This window comes from Pollachius pollachius (assembly GCF_949987615.1).
Source record: "Pollachius pollachius genome assembly, chromosome: 2".
NCBI classification, from domain to species: domain Eukaryota; kingdom Metazoa; phylum Chordata; class Actinopteri; order Gadiformes; family Gadidae; genus Pollachius; species Pollachius pollachius.
The window spans coordinates 21,082,162-21,100,487 of NC_136935.1; the positions used below are offsets into that span (position 1 = coordinate 21,082,162).

The 18,326-nt window shown below is 40.5% G+C and overlaps 1 protein-coding gene and 1 long non-coding RNA gene across 2 annotated transcripts; one reads left to right on the forward strand and one right to left on the reverse strand.

The window, feature by feature from the left end:
• Nucleotides 1-548: 548 nt before the first annotated feature.
• LOC307092011 lies at nucleotides 549-1,065 on the reverse strand. Its single transcript, XR_013812781.1, has 3 exons — nucleotides 1,001-1,065; nucleotides 842-895; nucleotides 549-751 (listed from the first exon to the last, which is right to left on the reverse strand). It is a non-coding gene; the product is annotated as an uncharacterized lncRNA (long non-coding RNA).
• A 10,078-nt stretch (nucleotides 1,066-11,143) lies between these two features.
• On the forward strand, nucleotides 11,144-18,275 carry cdt1 (chromatin licensing and DNA replication factor 1). The gene is made up of 10 exons (XM_079730989.1): nucleotides 11,144-12,099; nucleotides 12,262-12,393; nucleotides 12,507-12,787; nucleotides 12,890-13,081; nucleotides 13,168-13,313; nucleotides 13,776-13,876; nucleotides 14,112-14,300; nucleotides 14,875-15,042; nucleotides 15,338-15,539; nucleotides 17,465-18,275. Exons 1-10 carry the CDS (start codon nucleotides 11,638-11,640, stop codon nucleotides 17,626-17,628), a joined length of 2,037 nt encoding a protein of 678 aa, XP_079587115.1. The 5' UTR covers nucleotides 11,144-11,637; the 3' UTR covers nucleotides 17,629-18,275.
• Nucleotides 18,276-18,326: the final 51 nt, after the last annotated feature.

The following is an 18,326-nucleotide window of genomic DNA, read 5'->3' on the forward strand; positions in this document are numbered from 1 at the left end:
TTAAGGGCTTTAAACAAAAAGCAAAACTTGAAAATCCATTCTAAATTTGATAGGTAACCAGTGAAGTCTTAATAGTGGGTTGGGGTGGCTGGGTCATATCTCGGAAGCTATTGAGCAAAAAGCAATTTTCCATAGGAAATTAATGTGACTCTTAAAATATTTTTTAAAAAATGGGAGGTGCAAAATTGGAATTTTTAATGAGGTGTGTCTTGTTAGTACCACGAAGCAGGACAGGTCTGCATTGGTCTGGGGTGTCTGGGTCCCAGATCTCGGAAGCTATTGAGCAAAAAGCTATTTTCCATTGGAAATGAATGGGATTCTTAAAATTTTTGAAAAAAAAGGGAGGTGCAAAATATGCATTTTTAGTGAGGTGTGTCTCGTTAGTACCACATAGCAGGACAGGTCTGCATTGGTCTGGAGTGTATGGGTCCCATAACTCGGAAGCTATTGAGCAAAAAGCAATTTTCCATAGAAAATGATTATCCGAATATCCGTCGAATATCCAACAACAAACTAACTTCACCACGGTATGTTTGAAGAGGGCCATCTTCTCAAAGTCTTTCAAAAGCCTTTTGTCTAGGACCAGCGACGACAGGTCCTGAATTGCCACTGAGTCCTTCTCAATCCTCTTCTTCTGCTCATGAGCGGTAAGAGGAGCGTGGTCACACCGATTCCGTTTTCCGTCACCATCTGTCCATTCGTGTTCATTGCAAGCATGGTGTGGAATGAACTTCCACCTGTTTTGCAGTGCCTGGGTGAAAGAAAAGATTCTCAATAATACTATTACAAAAAAAATAAACAAAATCGGATAGAAGCTTTATTGCAGCTTTTTCTTCCTTACCTCTACGTCACCTTACTTGTGGCACAGGTAAACCACATGTGGTTTACGACAGACCTGTGAAAGATATTTAAATTAGTAATTTTATTTTCAATGTTGAATTCCACAAATTACATATACTTTTATAATTCCATTAGAGGACAATATGCTGTACAAACTTACAAACTGCTTGGCCAGAGGGAGGATTCTTGACTTGTGTTGACCTCATTGGTGCTGACTGGTGTTCCTCATCTTCTGGCGACGAGAACAAAGCGACAGCAGACGTCGTTTGAGTCTGAAATGCGATACGTTGAATAAAAAATGTAATAACATTTAGTAAGTAAGTAAGTAAGTAGTAACTAACACACGTGAAACATCGTAAAACATAGATAACAGCAAACGTATATAGAATGTAGCTAGTCTATCTAACGTTACATTGCCAACTTTGCTTATTCACTGCTGAGGAGTCGAGTTTTAGAGTCGCCGGTCAGACACCCAATTTGGTTCTCCATTGGAATTCCTGTTCCCCCTTGAAATGCCATGTTAAATGACTCCGCCCACAGGATCTACGGAAAGCCAAGTGGTACAAAATGATTGACGAGTTGCGTGAGATTGCACGCGAAAACGAGATTTCCCTATTGTTTTGATCTTCTGTTCTTTAATTCAGTGTTGTTAGTCATTCTTTTTAATGTAAATTAGTTAATTGCATTTGTAATATATCAGATCTGAGGATCTGTTGATTTGTTTATAATGTTGAATGAATAAATACCATGCTTTGTTGTTGAATTGTTATTGTGTGTATGCAACAGTTTAAATTGTCGATCATCACAATGACTCATGAACTCAATGAATCATGTAGGCCTATAGCTAATTTTATAGGCATGTCGTGCAACAGATAATAGATAATGGGTAGGCCTACCTCAGCTTTCCGTAAACAATATTTTGTTAAGTGTTCGGTGAATGGATCATTGATTTGGGTGAATTCATGAATGAATAGGCATTCTGCTTAGTTATTTTAAAATCTTATAAATCATGCATTTCTTTGGAACTAATAAAGAAAGGACTCTGAAATCTTGGTTGGACTCTGCTCTTGTCTGTTTTGTCCGATAAAGGCAATATAATAATATAATCGTAGTGTCTATATACTGTAATTGTAGCCTAATTGAAGAGGGCGTCTAACCAATTCCGATGGGCGCGAAGTGTATAAATTATGGTGGCAAGGCTGTACATGATCTGGGAAACGTGTTTGTCACATGAATTTATGTTTATGCTGCGGATTCGTGAAAATAGACAAACTCATGTATACTGATCTACTGAACTACAAAAGAGACGGCTCATGGCTTCATATTCAACCCACACTGGGTGAGTCAATACAAATCCCTCAAGATCACTTGGCCTAGTTATTGCTTATTAGGTACATTTGGTATAAATGATAATGTGTCATTCCATTTGATAATCTCATTCAACTTCAATTGGAGTGGATAAAAGTGTGATTTATCGCGAGTTGACTCACCATACTATGCGATTAAAACTTGTAATCGTTGCCCAGCCGTAATTAATACATCATTGATGGAGACTGTTTCCCCTATTTTTGTCCTTTAATCCTATTCCTTTGCAAAGATTGACAATGAATGGTCTAAAAAATACCTTCATGATTTATTGCTTTAATGTAATAAATGACATAACAGTAGCCTACACATTTATAGTTGTGTTGTGAAGCTAAAATCAACGCAGCAGACTACTGCCGCACAGCCTGGTGTGAGGTTTGTCCCATTTTGCTCTCCGTACATCCAGCGGTTTTCGATCTGCGTTTCTTTCGTAAGTACGTACGGTAACATAGCAACTAGGCACGGCTCATCAGTAAATCAGCGTAAAGGGGAGCAGGAACTGGGGGGGAACCAAATCGGTTGCTACACCTGCCCATTAGAACAACATGCGACAAAAACATGCGAAAGGAGGCAGCACAACTCCTGAGATGTGGTGCTTTACTGCAAACGAACGTCAGTGTGTGTTAGCATTATCAGTAATATAGTCGAGTGAGTCTTACCTCCAGGCAAATGAGTTTAGCGCTGCTAGTTGCAGACATCCCAGGCTGTTCGTCGTCATATGGAAAGGTAAATATCGACGGAATTGCGGTGTTCAAAAGGGTGGCTCTCTTCATTCCCAGGACATTGAATTCAAAGTCGTCCGGCTTGAAATGGAGACTGCAAACCTTCTTTTGTTTTACAGCTTCCAATGGCTGTGTCTTCTCCAAACTTTGGATGAAAAAAGCCACTGTTTGCAACGCTCCAAATCTCTAGGTAGGAGATGAAAACTTACTGCTTGTCCTTTCCTTGTCCTGCTTGAACATCCCGGCACCATGCAAAAGTTCCCCATTTCGAAAGAAACACAAATGAGTAATTCACTAATGAGTTCACCAACTAATACTCTTCACTAAAAATGTGTGAATTGATTTTCAAGCTGTCTTGCGGTATCAGCTTGATAGATAGAACCGCGAGGTCTCGGATAGGCGGAGATCAGCGGGAGTGGCCTGCGAAGCTGTGCATCGTGGTGCATGGTGGGAGTTGTTATCTTCAATCCACAAGCGCCAAAAAGTCACTTTCTGCGTTTTCTCGGTCAAGACGGCACCAAATTAGAAATTTATTTTATTATTCGACTACATATAGGACCCAATTTCAAAACATATTCATGTTTCCACCGGTGAAATTGTCCTTTAATTGAGTAGATGTACTATTTAATAAATGGAACCTGGACCTACTCAATGTATAACATTTATTTCCGTATGTACTGAGCTGGAATAGGATGTTAAAAAGGTTTTGAAACACAGGCATAAAAACACATGGTAAACTATTTTTTTTACAAGTGAACCTCCTAAAATGGCGCAATTTGATTGGTTCGCTATCTCAGGATATTGTGCAATATCCCATGATTGAGATCTCAAACTTGGGATATAGTTTTCATCGCAAAACGTCCCGCTTTGTTTGCTGATAAAAACAAATAAATCCCGGCAAAAAGTGTTATCTTGTTTATTTTTGGAGTGTTCAAGTGTAGTATATAGGCTACTAAAACAATTATTCACCTCAGGCTCCTATTCCCCACTATTCACTTTGCCTTCGGCGAATAATTGTTAAATATCCTATATAATAAAGGGGTTTCCCCATGGTGGGCTCAGTTGAGCTGCTATATGGTTACATCCTATATTATAATGGGGTTTCCCCATGCTGGGCTCAGTGTAGCTGCTATAGAGTTATATCCTATATTATAATGGGGTTTCCCCATGCTGGGCTCAGCGGAGCTGCTAAAGAGTTATATCCTAGGACTCCCACAGGAGCGTCGCTAGCAATTGACAACATTCGGGGCTGTAGCCCAGAAGAGAAGAGTCCTTTTAAAACGGGGGTTCAGGGGTTTCTCCGATTTGAAAACCAGGCTGATGAACATGAAATTGTATCGTAGTTTGAGAGGGAAAGTAAAGACCAATCGTCATGTCTTACTCAAGTGGGGAGTAGGTTAATGTTTACGTTAAGGATAGGAATGTGCACCAAATACACCAGCAGCCAAAATTAGACATTAGAATAGCCTGCTATAGCCAAATAAAGCCATGTGTCCATGCGTGCATGTGTTACTCGATAGCCTGTTAATGTTTACACATGGGCGGTAATATTCATGCTGGTTTACATAATACATTTGATAGTATTTCTCATCTTTCCTGAGCAAGAGTTTTGTTCGAAAGGAATTAAAGGCCTGTTCCGTATAGACGCCTATCCAAAATATTACCCTGTTGAGTTCAGTTTTACGGTACGTTTTTTTATTTTAAATTTGACGTTACAGAAATCCGGGGCTATTCCCAAAAGATCCGGGGCTATAGCCTTGAATGCCCAGGTCTAACAACGCGCCTGGACTCGAAAGTAGCCCACGTGGGAATGGTACATGGACGGATAAGAAGGAGAGGTTCAGGACGTTGGAGTGGTCCATGGATGGATGAGAAGGAGAGGTTTAGGACGTGGGAGTGTTCCATGGATAAGAAGGAGTGGTTCAGGGCATGGGAGTGGTCCATGGATAGGAAGGAGTGGTTCAGGGCATGGGAGTGGTCCATGGATAGGAAGGAGTGGTTCAGGACGTGGGAGTGCTCCATGGATAGGAAGGAGTGGTTCAGGGCATGGGAGTGGTCCATGGATAGGAAGGAGTGGTTCAGGACGTGGGAGTGGTCCATGGATACGAAGGAGTGGTTCAGGGCGTGGGAGTGTTTAAAAAGTTATGAATCAGAAGGGCCTTGGAAACTTCAAGGTGATAAGATTGAGGTGCTTATACATCTTTAATCCTATCCTAACTCTTACAAAAAGTAGGCCTAATGAAGAAATTATTTCTTCTGAAAGTGCCTTTTTTTTTTAGGTTAGCTCAGAATGGATTAGAGTAGATCAGAATACCACAAAATCCATTCTTTTATTTAGATTGTTGCGAATGGGGAAATAAATAGATGTCTCTGTAACTAAATCAAACTAACTGCAAACAATTTTTCATATTTAAACAAAACAAAAAGAGGGTTGACTATTGAAATCTATTTGTACAGTCTTGTAACAGTCAGTAGGCTAAATGCAGCAATGGCATTCCTACACTACATGCAGTTTGTCCAGATAGGCCATAGTCGTTCGTCCAAGCTGTCCAAGCCAATCGTTCGTCAAGGTAGTCCTGACCATAAAACGTTTGATTCGGGGCAAAAAAGTATTTGGGAAACAGAAGAAAAGGCAAAGGTACACTGTGGACTGTGTACATTATTTTTGTGAACGACTGAAGGAACAACTCATCCCATAAACCATTGCAAACCTTTTCACAATGGTTCCAACCAAATAATTTTATTCTGTGTGTATGTGTGTGTGTATTTGTGTGTGTGTGTGTGTATGTATAGTGTTTCATATAGTGTATAGCGTTGTCATCGACATGGTACGTTCCTTTGATCCTGACTGCAATCACTGCGTAATAAAGTTACTTGTTTTAATACCTGTGACTTTCTCGAATTCCAGGTACCTATTCATTCAACATTATGTATTCCTAGCTTTTATGCTACCAAAATTACTAAAAAGCACTGCTAGTGCTATATCATGCGAGACAACCTATTGTTTTCATACATTTTCCTATTATTAGCTGTGAGACAACCTATTGTTTTCGTACATTTTCCTATTATTATCCTTCAATGGGAGTCCATGGCAGCCCATAGAACGCCATGGTGAAAAGTTGTGAAATTTGGCAAACTGATTCAGGACAGTCCCATTATCTCATGATCCAAGTTTGTGGTCACTAGCTTATGAGCTCTAGCGCCACCAACAGTTCAAAGTTGGACAAACATTCATGTTTATAACTTTTGACCCATTCATCCAATATTCACAAGCAAGGCATCATTGGATTCCTTGGGCCAAGCCAAGTTTTTTTTGCGCTATGATGGATTTTCCGCCATCTTGGTTTATGTCAAAAACCTTCAAAATGTATCTCCTATCACAAATCTTGCCCAATCTTCTCTGAACTTGGCACAGATGATCTTCAGGCCATGCTTGACAAAAAACATTGAATCGATTTTTCAAATTCAAAACCGTTTGGCCGCTACAGCCAATCAAATTCGACCGCGAAGACGCCAATCAGCAAGTAAGCCAATTTCTCAGCAGCCCTTTGACATATCATAACCAAAGTTGTCACATAGACCCATGACATCATCATGGGGACACTCATTAAATTCGGTGACCTTTGACCTTTAGGGGGCGCTGTAATTAACGAAGATGTATTTTAACTCCTCTCTCTTCACAGTTCTTCAAACTTATTTTCAATGTCTGGTGATACTGTCAGACGGCCCCATATAGCTTATAAAATATCTCCCATGGCAACAGAATTTGGCCGCCATTTTGAAAGTTGTCAAAATCAATAGTGCATATCCACAGGCCACAAATTATGTCCAATCATCATAAAACTTGCCATATATGATCTTCAGACCAAGCTGAACAAATGTGTTAAACAGCTTTTTCAAATTCAAAACAGTATGGCCGTGACAGCCAATCAAACTTGACGGCAAAGCCGCCAAACAGGAAGTAAGCCTGTTCTCAGCATCTCTTTAACATATCATAGCCAAACTTGATACATAGACTCATGACATCATTCTGCGGACATCTTAACAATTTGACCTATGACCTCAGGGGGACGTCAAACAGGAAGTGAGCTCATTCCTCTGCAAGGCCTTCATAAAGTGTCTTATGACCCTATCCTGATGATGCCCAAATAATTTGGTGACATTTGACTTTAAGGGGTGCGTTGTTAGCAGGAAGTCTATTCCAGTCCTCTATTCCAGCAACTTCAATGTATTTTCATTGTCATAACCATTTGCCAATAGCTTTCATTGTCAGTAAAATTATATCTAATCATATGCATTTTATCATGGTCATCATATACGGTGTTATATAAAACTGATAACATATCAATCATATTAAAAAATCATCACGTCAATCTGACATACAGCATACAATCAGAACCCTCCTTCATTTATATCAATGTTAGTTGCGCTGAACAGCGCTCATTAAAGGGTAGACACTGCGCTCGTGTTGCGACAAGCGGTACTGCATGTAGAATGTAACAATGACTTTATTTACCATTCCGCCCACTTACCATATAAACTGCAATTCTTACTGGATTAGATGCTTCATGAACCACCTCCAGAACGGATGCTTGTTTACATTGTGTCTCTGTTAGGGATATTATTCCGAATACTGCTATGTATTTGTGTGATTTGTTCGGTCAGGCAGACGATAATGCGCCCCTACCACTAGGTGGGTTCATTTTTCCATTTTGTTACCATTGACGCGTAATAATGCTGTAGTTCCTTCCACCAGCTGTCGTTATTACTAATTACTGAGACGGTCATCATTTAGCTACCTAGCCGATTACGTCTGTCCGGCAAAATTTGTTTATGGAGTCCTATTCTGCTTGACCCCCACATTGCTGCTCGCAGCTATGTTTTTACTTAATTATTTTATCATATATTCTATATGAACATATTTTTCAACATGTAGAGCTCATTTCCTCTACATCTCTTACAACAACTCTAACTTTCCATTAGTCTAAGGGAAATAATGGTTGCTGTAGTAAGCGATCGAGTTCAGTGGCAGCAGTCAATTACCGCTTGACTTTCGAGGATGCTGTAAACGTTTCCTGTTAACAGCAAACTCATCCAATCATCACCAGTCGTGTAACATTTTAGGATTATGGGTAGTGTGGTTTCAAAGACATCGCGAATAAAACACCTTTTTCTAAAAAAAAATAGATGTTTTACTTCTTTAACTTGTGGCTTCTGCAGGAGCATATAAGTCTGGATCTGCACACTTATATGTAAGTAAATCCAGTCTTATGCAATAAAGACCTATTATATTGCATTATATTCTAATACAATAGTGATGACAGAGGAGGTACAAATGGTTGGTGCAAGTGAAAAGAATCAACCTGACCACAACAAAAGATAATTATAACAAGCCATCTGAGGTAATAACATGAGGATCTTCGATGAAAGCCATGTGTTAACTGGGTCAGGGTCTAGGGCCCCACAACCCTCCACCTCCATGCCATCCAACATGTAGTCCTATATAAACTCACAAGTCAGTCCCTCAATGCTTCCCTCAACTATAGACTTGTTGCTAAAACTGAGTGGAAACAATTAGAGAGTTGTGTGTGCTTTTAAACAGTGTCATCACGTCCAATGTAGGATGTTACAGGACTCAAATAATTAAAGGTTAGTCAGGGCATCCACTGTCAATGTTTTAAAAAACTATATTGGGTTACAAATTATTAAGGGTTGTAGTACTACTACTTCAGCAGAATTCGTTGTTATGTCGCTTACAACCCACAATGCATTTCACAATATAATAATCCCAATTGTTTTAACTGAAACTTTTAAGCAATTTACTCACTTGCTGACTTGCTGGAATTTCTAACAAATGACAGAAATATCACAAAAAGGTCTTAAATCTTGCCAATATGCAATACTTTTATTTAAATATTTGTACAAATACAAACAGTCACTATTGGTCCTGCTCTCAACAAACCTCCTAGTTGTTGTTTTATTATCTTTCACTCATCGGATCCCTTATCTATAGGTGATGATGGCCCTGCCAGGCAGTTCCCCAATCAGTCATGTAATGTCAGGGTTCATTAAATAACATACAGATCTTGCATGTTTGAATTAATCCGCATATTCTGCAGTGAATACCTTAAAAATTTCCTATTATACTACTTTTCTGGTCTTAATTTCTTATTTATGACTCCTATAGAGCAACCTGACACGAATCACAGCACAAAAAACTACGTAGTTTTAGGGAAACTCTTCCTCTCCTCTGGGCGCTTTCAGCATTCTCTGTCAACACTCGGCTTCGTCCTCCTCCGCGCCCTCGCCCCCCTCCTGCCGACCCCACTCCGTTGTGATTGGTTACCTTCCGGAAGAGAATGTTGCACCATACATGGAAAATCCGGATTGTTCTACGTAGATAAATCCCGGAAATTTGAACAAGTGAATCGTGACCGGCGTCCCTAGTGTTTAGCGCTCTGCACAGCCACCCCAGACGGTCAGCAGGGAATACGTCTAAATGTATGTACGTCCTTATTTGACACTTTAGTATGGTTAAACATGACTATAAATCATTATAACAACGTTTATAGGTCATAAAAGTCGAAAAAGGTGTAGTTCCCTCACCTCTATTTGCATTCAGATTTGTGGTTACAGTCACTGGTTCATCAAGCTGCCTGTTGAGCTCATGTCAAGACCAATCTGCCTGACCAGCTCAGGGTTCACCACACACTTTAAAGGGATTTGTCCTAATTCCTCCAGTCACAAGAGTCTGGAAACCGAGGCTGGCTTAAACCTTACATTTACAGACTAATAGCTCAAAAGCATTATTGTGATAGAAACCGCATACTCTTTGTCATCACCTCATTATGCTTTGTTATAGGTAATCTAAACCGACAGATAAGTTGATTAATATGTTAAAAAAAAAAGGGTTGATATGATTTGTGAATTATATAGATAGGGCTACTGATTTGATCTTGTATGGAAATAGTATATAAGCAGTATAACACACACACACACAGCAATCTTTAATTGAGGTACAAGTTGAAGAGTGAAAGTAAGGACAAAGACCTAACATTTATATATATATATATATATATATATATATATATATATATATATATATATATATATATATATATATATATAGCAGTAACAGTTTATCTCCAATCTTTCTTAAGGAATTTCCACCCCCCATACTATCCATGAGTGTCTGAGACATTATTCCCCTGTCTCCCACGGTTAATCTCCTGTATTTCTTTCCAGTCATTCAGTTATACAGTATTTGAAAACCTGTTTATGCAGTATTTGATAATCTCATGTGATTTCCCACAGGCCTTGAAATCAATCAAGCAATATTTTGAAACTTCTGTCTGAATTTCGACCGCACCAAAGCAGTGAGACATGCTGTGGAGGTTTTTATGAACTCTCTAGTAAAGTTTTTTTTAACTCTGGAGAAAGCTCCTGAATCATAGTGCTACTCACACATCAGGAATGTATAAAACTATGTTGTAAGATGTTATACAGGTATCTATCCTTTCTAATGAATCTTAGTATTCTAACTACTTAAAAATAATTAATGATATTAAATCAATAATTTCATTATGGATTGGTCACCTATAGGTGTAGGGATGCATTTATATATAAGATATATTGTTTCCAAAATTTGGGAAAATTCCCAAAACGGGCCTGGGTACATTTACTACGTTAAACGGATTACTAGTAAATAAACTAAAGTTATAATAAAGTTAAAGGATTACCAATAAATAAACTAAAGTTATACTAGGGTTAAAGGCATAGAGCTATTGTTAAAGGGATCACTAAGGCTACGTTTACATGATGACGGTCTGAACAGAAGACGCAAAAGTGGCGTCGCGTCTTCACTTTTTATTCCGCGTCTAGACGAGCGTTTTCGGGAGGAAATCTGCGTGCATACGGTGACGCAAAGGTGTGTGGAATTCAATTGGGTATGCATGTCAGGCGGCTAGATGGTGCTGTGATACACTCACACAACACCACCATGTCTGAGCGCATGCGTAGAAACTTCCTTCTCTTATCTGCGCCGCGAAAACCAAAACATAATTACAGATCCTTCTCTGTTCAGTAATATTATCTGTACATATCCTGTACATTTCGTGGAAAGACTCCTGTAAATTTATTAGAGCTGCCAGAGCATCTTGACCGTCCGACGCATGGAAATAATCCAACATGTTTGTTTATTTCCCTGTGTTTAAGTTTTACTGTGTATTTAAATTTCTATTTATTTTTATTATATATTGCTTTTGTATATTATTATATATTATAGATTCGATAACTATCTATGCTTTTAAGGAGCTGCTCATTGCATTTCGTTGTACGTTGTATAGTGACAATAAAGCTTTCTATTCTATTCTATTCTGTACTGCGGCATGTATGTGACGTAAAGGCGTACGCGACGTGAGCAGATCTGACTGAGCAGAGTTTTGCGCTGGCAGTGTAGACGGAAACGCTACGGCAGAGCGTTTTTATGTTTTTCACTCTGGAGGGTGGTTTCAAATTTTACTTCCGTCGTATTCTTCTACGTCACTCGTCTCTAGCCAATCAGGGGCAGAATAGTAACACTCTTTCGCGGCAGTTCCTCCATTTCCGGTGCTGCTGTTTCGGTGCGGTCTATATAAACAACGCTGCGTACCACAACAACTCTAGTGAACATATATCGCCGAGATCTTTACATTAATTCGTCTTCGGCACAATGGCGCAGCTTCGCGTTACGGCGTTTTTCCCGCAGAAGAAGAAGAGCAGCGCTGAAGAAGCGACGCGCCGAAAGGGACCAAGAACCAGCAGCGTGTCGGGGGACAATGGCCTGTCCGGTAAAGTGTTTATGCCATCCACGGTCTGCTCGACGCCACTTTCTTCGAGTTGTTCAAAGTCCATACACCGGGACTTTGTCAGGAATATCGTTGCTGCCACAGAGGTGGTTGGAGAGGAGACCGATCACTGGTCTGACCCTAATGGCCAGAGGAAGACCCCTCCGAGTCCCGTCACCCCCAAGCGGACCTCGGTGGACGAGGACCTGGGCGTAACGTCGGCTGCACAGGACCACAGCACTGCGAAGAAGAGAAGACAGCTGGATGTGAGCAAAGGCGCACAAGAAGATCGAAAGACGGAGAGGCAAACGGCCAGAAAAAGATTGATACTCCCAAAAAATGAAGAGGTATGGACTTCTGGAACATTTACTGCTTGTTATCTTCGGCGTCAATTACGTCTGCTAAATTATTACAACTTCCCACATTTAAATTATAATGTTGCAGTACGTATACAATAGTAATAAAACCTTTTTATGATTTTTTGCATTGATTGTACTCCGTTTCTCTAGGCTACTGAAAAATGCCGTGCAGACGACCTGGCTCCAGCGGCAGCACTGGTTCATGTATCCGAAGGAGTGGAGCTGAATATCCCGGCAGCAAGGATCTCCTCCAGACAACATGCAGGCAGTCTCGACAGTAAGGTAAGCTTCGGGCCAAATCCCTCTACAGAGGTTTAAGTTGGATATGAATGTATATGTATGCATGAATAACAAAAAAGCTGGCAAGATACATTCTTCCTTTTTTGCTATCACAGGCCATGTCCAAAGAAGACCTGGTGGCTCTCAAATCACGCCTCGAGACTATCAGAAGACGGGCTGAGAATCTTCCCAGCATCTCCTCCACGAAGACGACCCCGGTGGCAGAGGACGAAGACGCTTCTTCTAAAACGCCACCAGTTTGCATTGACATTGCTGCCTTGAAGAAGAGGGTGGTTCGAGCCAAAGAACTATCTGCTAAGTCAACAAATACTTCCAAAAATACATCTCAGGAAAAGGGGGGGAAGACGGACGCTGGGAACACTGAAGCTCAGGATAGGTGAGTAAAGGGTAAACATGTTGGGTTGAATGGATGTAAAATGCAACAAAACACCTCAGTATTGGACATTTGCGTGATTATGCTTTTTGTTTTATTCTACAGCAATCTGCCAGCCTACCAGCGCTACCACACGCTGGCCCAGGATGAAACCCCCGGCCTTACACTACCGTACCAGTACAAGCTCCTGGCTGAGATGTTTAGAAGTGCAGACACCATTGTTGGAATGCTCTACAACCGCAATGAAACGGTGACTTTCGCCAAGGTCCAGCAAGGGGTTCGGGATATGATGCATAAGTAAGTGTTCTTTGGTGTTGCACCTCATGTTGTTCTTTGTGTCTGTGTATCTGGTTATGGACCTTTCCTGTTTCTCTGCTCTACAGGTGTTTTGAGCAGAGTCACCTGGGACAGATGAAAACAGTTTTTCCTGGCGCCTATACGTTCAGGCAGGAAAGAAACATCCCAACTTTCAATTCCAATATCAAGAAGGGAAGCTATCAGCTGACCCTGGAGCCTGTCATAAATACAGGTGAGAAGGAGACCTTGTAACATTTGCTTGCTCTATTGAACATTTGCTGTAATGGGGCTTTCAAGGAAACAATGCTATGATGGGCTTTGTTTGACCACAGTTATATTTTATGGAAGTGAAGTCATTCAATGCAGTGTTCTGCAAACATACTTGTGGGTAGTAACGGGTGGGGATGCACTTTGCACTGCTGTGTAGTTTTGGATCCTGCACGCATTCTTTGTTCTACATTGGTAGCGTGACATCATTAAAGCTGAGAAACATTATAGTGTACATTCATAATTGCCAGAGATCTTCAGTGTACAATGATGTGTCAAGCCCAAATCATTGGCTTTCATTTGTAAGGATGTATACTAATGCCTTCTGCCAAACCTTGTATAACTACGTTTTTAGTTTATGTGGATGTGAACTTCTCACAGAGCGTAGCATTGTAAAGTGTGTCTTCATCGTGGCGTCTTCTTTCAGGTCAAAAAGAGGCCCGGCCACTTCTCACAGCGTCTCGCCTCCTGGAGAGAAGACGCATCTTCCACCAGAATCTGGTGGGCCACGTCAAAGAGCATCACAAGGTACATACTACACCTAGATGTTCCCCATGGCTATAATAATACCGATTTTTGCCAATGTTTGTTTCTGTTGAATGTATCAGCACTTAAGATGCAATGTTTTCAGCTTTGATGGCAATAACGTTTTTACCATATGAGGTCACATCAATGCATTGTTTGTGAAATGGGCTATATCCGTTTCAACCCATTCATAAGATTCAAACTCTTGGCTAATTAATCTCTGTTGTGATATTTTCAGACCTTCCTATCTTCACGGGTTCCTGCCCTATTGGTGCCAGAGGACAAACTCACTCGCTGGCACCCTCGCTTCCAAGTGGACATGGTGCCCGCCATCGTGCCAGACGAGCTCCCCACTCCCCCTCACGTGGAGAAACTCACCTCCGCTCAGGAGGTTCTGAACAGGGCTCGCTCACTACTGACCCCCAAGGTACACTACTGCTATGTGAGACGTTATGTTGCAGTTCTGTAGCCAAGACATGTAGTTTAATGGTCCGTTGCCCCGCACTGTATCTGCATTCAGTTTAGGATATAGTGCCGTTTGTTAAATAAAGCGTAAAAAATATTCAGGATTACAAATGTCATATTTGTAATCCTGTATATTCCAGGTAATGTCTAGCAAGACTCGTGGACTGGTATAATAGAACGCGATATGCAAATCACATTTTTTTTTTTTAAATGTTTGTACTTTTTTAGGTTTGTATTTTTCTTTTACAATTCAATAGTTAAATAAAGGTTATATCAATTCATGCATCGATTCATCTCAACACATAGGCTTGGCCTAAAGGAAAGAGCAGTTTATTTGTTGACTTGCTTCCAATGTTATGTTGGTCATACTACAGAATGATTTATTCCTTGTTTAGTGAATAATACATAACAAAAGGAACTTTAAAATTAAATCGCATACTAAATCGCAATATTTGTCGAAGTGATCGCAATTAGATTATTTCCCCAAATCTTTCAGCCCTAGCCTGCCACTATAACATGTAATACTTGCATTCCAGATGGCGAGCGCGTTGACCTGTGCAGCCTCAAAGACTCCTCACTTAAACACTGTTGGTGAGGAGCCACAGCCTGTCTCATCACCGACCACAGGGACCAACGAGCCGGTAGCTCCTGCTTCAACAACCTCCAGGGACCTCAAAGGAGTGTCTCAGGCCCTTCTAGATCGGGTAGGTGCCATGTAGCAGAAACACAGTTGGTTTCACATCCTTATTATCATGTCGACACCTGAATCTGGGTTCAGGTCAGTGAAGGACTTCTACATTTACATTCAGACCATTTAGAAGACACTTTCATCCAAAGCGACTTAAAATAAGTACATTTGGCAGAAGAAGGTGAAACAATGTATCGCTGTCGGAACAGTAATTTTGACTTCTGCACCAAAAGCAGAGGTTTGCGTCACAGCCACCGGGTCTTTTCACTTGAGTCAGGTTTTTTTTTTTTAAAGAGGTGTCTGTTTGTCAGATCCGTGCAAAGGAGGCCAAGAAGCTGGAGGCCGCCATGACGAGGAACCCGGCCCAGGAGATGCGCCTCCTCATGATGACCCGTCTGACAGAGCTGGCCTGCATCCTGAGGACGGTGTTTGTTGCAGAGAGGAAACCGGCTCTGATCATGGAGATGGCCTGTAACCGCATGGTGGCCAGCTACAGGTCTGCCCTCTCCACAGGTGCGTACACATAGGGTTTTATAGCAAAAATGTGCAGTACAAATAACCAAAGCTAATCGGAATTTCAATGTTATTTCAGATGATCTTGTATTAAATTAGCTCACGACGGTGTGGCTGTGCTTTGGAAGTCGACACCACAAAGAGCAGTTGGTTAAAGGTTTTATTTCCACAGTTTTTATGTTGTGAAACCATGGTGCTCTGCACTAATGTTGGAAATATTAATTGAAGAATTAGACTATGCATCTAATATGCCTTATCAACCAAAGCTGTAGTCAAGACCATCTTTGTCGAGTCCAAAGAGGTTAGGGTTCAGGTCAAGACCAAATGAGAGGGACAGAAAAATAAATCCTCTCCGAGAACACTGACTAACCGGTTTATAATTTGTGTGATGCTAGAAACACAGTATCTTCTATTTTTAAATCCTTTTTGCACTATTTGTTGGGATCAAATTAGGCCATATCATTAGCCATTTCACTTGATATCATACTCGACACTCTCCAAAGACAAAACTGCAAGTAACCCTGAGAACAGTGTTGTACCGTATTTGTGATGATGATCAAAGTCCTTGTAATAAACATGTAGAATGTACAACTTGACCAGATGCCAGCAGTAGTGGCGAAAAACTCTATTTCTAGCCCCGGTAGGGCAGCCCAACCAAAACCTATACGTGGTGGCGTGCTGTACTGTGTGTCTTCATTTTCTTCTTTTTTTCAGTGTCTTTACCAAAGCTGTAAACCTGGTCTCCAGTCTTTGTGTAACTCTCCCTATGAACTCTGCTATATCCTTAGTCACTTTGCGGTGCCGTTTTGAATCGCGTTCATATATACTCTGGATCATTTCGGTCAGTGGTCCCTGACGGGTGTTTTCGGTCTGCTTGACACAGTACTGAACTGAACTGGCGGTCCGGTTTTTGTCTTTTTTTTTTTTTAGGACAAGTCAGAGTGAAAATAAAACTAGTCTGAGACTATAAAAGGTCTTGAGTCCTACAGCCCTGTTATCCGATGTTAAACAACATGCAGGTTCCCAAAACATCTGATCATTAATTTAATCTGGTGGACAATTCTGAACGGGCCTTTTCACACCAGTTGGTAACATCGGCCTTTCATGACTTCGTTCTAATATCCTTTATAATTAGAAATGACATAACGTGGCAGTATGGACAAGGTTTTGATCCAGTCTCTTAAAAGGCTAAGTATTTATTTTTATTTTTTAACCTTCAAGGTACTGCCTACTGTTTGGATGCCTACATACCAACTGGTGTGTGGCGGAACACATTCAAGGCATGATGGCCAACTGCAATCATGCATGTTGCAAAAATAACTGTCTGGGACCATTGTGCTACTGAGATGTGCCAACTTTTAATATATTCCTTGACATTATTGAGATTTTGATATATTCCTTGACATTATTGAGATTCTTTTCGTCATTCACAAAACGTACGGTTAACTATCAGGGAAATTCCTACAGAACGTCTGTAATATAAATACTCAAACAATTAGACTTGAGAACAATATGCGTGCTTACAGCTGATTCGTGTCCCTATGCGTTCCGTCTTCCGTTCTATATATAAGCTCTATTTTAGCCGGCCAGGGGTTGATGTATTCCTGGATGCCTTCCCTCGGTTTTAAGGGGAAGTTGCCAGATCATAGCACTTTCCTTGGCGATGATTGCTTGTTTAACTAAAAGACCACAAGCGAGGCTGATTTTGGCATGCTGATTATTCCTACTTGTGCGTCAGACTCTTCCTTCAGCTAAACCGGCTATAGTATTTAGTATAAAATAACAGCAATAATGTAAATGTGTATTTTCAGTATTTGTTATAGTCACAGCTTTTGGTAGGCTACTGGTGCATCAAACAGTATCTTGGGAAACGTGTTATTTAACTGGGTCTCCTTTTTGTTCACAATTTTGTCGCCCTATTCTAGGTGAGATGGAGAAACACCTCCAGCTGTTGGCAGAGTTAGTCCCTGACTGGCTGACAATCCATCCAGTCAGGAAGGACTTCTACCTGAAGCTCTGCAAGAATATGGACCTCCACATTGTTCAGGACAAACTTTCCCTTAGGCTTAAAGAGGAACAGAGGCTCTGAAGAAATGTGTGTATACGTATTTCAATATGCATCTTTTGGTCTTGAAGTTTTAATCAGTCATTAATGGTGTCAAAAGTGATTGGTAAGCAGGCTGAAAAAATGTTTAATAACTAAGTTGTTTTAAGATGACAATCTCCATTTGTAACCTGGACTGTTTTACCCCCGTTCCTCTCAAAATACCTGGAACCTGCATAGCAAATGAATAATCACTTTGACAGAGGTTGTGTCCTTGACATCCGATGGCAGCTTTTGTCCAATAATAATAGCACACCTCAAGTGAACAACATGGATAAAGGGGGATTTTGAGGGGACAGTGTGCATGTTTGTGTATAGGTGCGGCTTGCTGAGCTTTAACATTTGTTTTTATTTTGGTTTAGCATCAATAAATGCTACTGTGTTAGCATGTCAGACTTTAAGGGCATGATTGTACATATGTGTATCAGTATCAGTTCTTTAGTAATTGGAAGCTTATTCAAACGATGCGACAAAGACGACATTAGCACATAACTACTTTTGTTACTAAGTTATGGGTTGTTTAAGTAAGCTCTGAATTTCCATTTGATGCTGTTAAGTTTATGATTAACAGATCTATTGCATCCCTGATTCTGCTAATTTTTTATATGAATAAAATATATTGATAAATACCAGGATACTTATACTATGACCTTTTTCATTTTGTCTAACATGATTTGTTTACT

What these genes read in the sequence shown, in the direction of transcription:
- cdt1 (XM_079730989.1), top strand. Translation starts at nt 11,638, where the DNA reads ATGGCGCAGCTTCGCGTTACGGCGTTTTTCCCGCAGAAGAAGAAGAGC. An exon ending in TACTCCCAAAAAATGAAGAG is followed by an intron (nt 12,100 to 12,261) that starts GTATGGACTTCT and finishes CCGTTTCTCTAG; the next exon opens with GCTACTGAAAAATGCCGTGC. An exon ending in GCTCACTACTGACCCCCAAG is followed by an intron (nt 14,301 to 14,874) that starts GTACACTACTGC and finishes CTTGCATTCCAG; the next exon opens with ATGGCGAGCGCGTTGACCTG.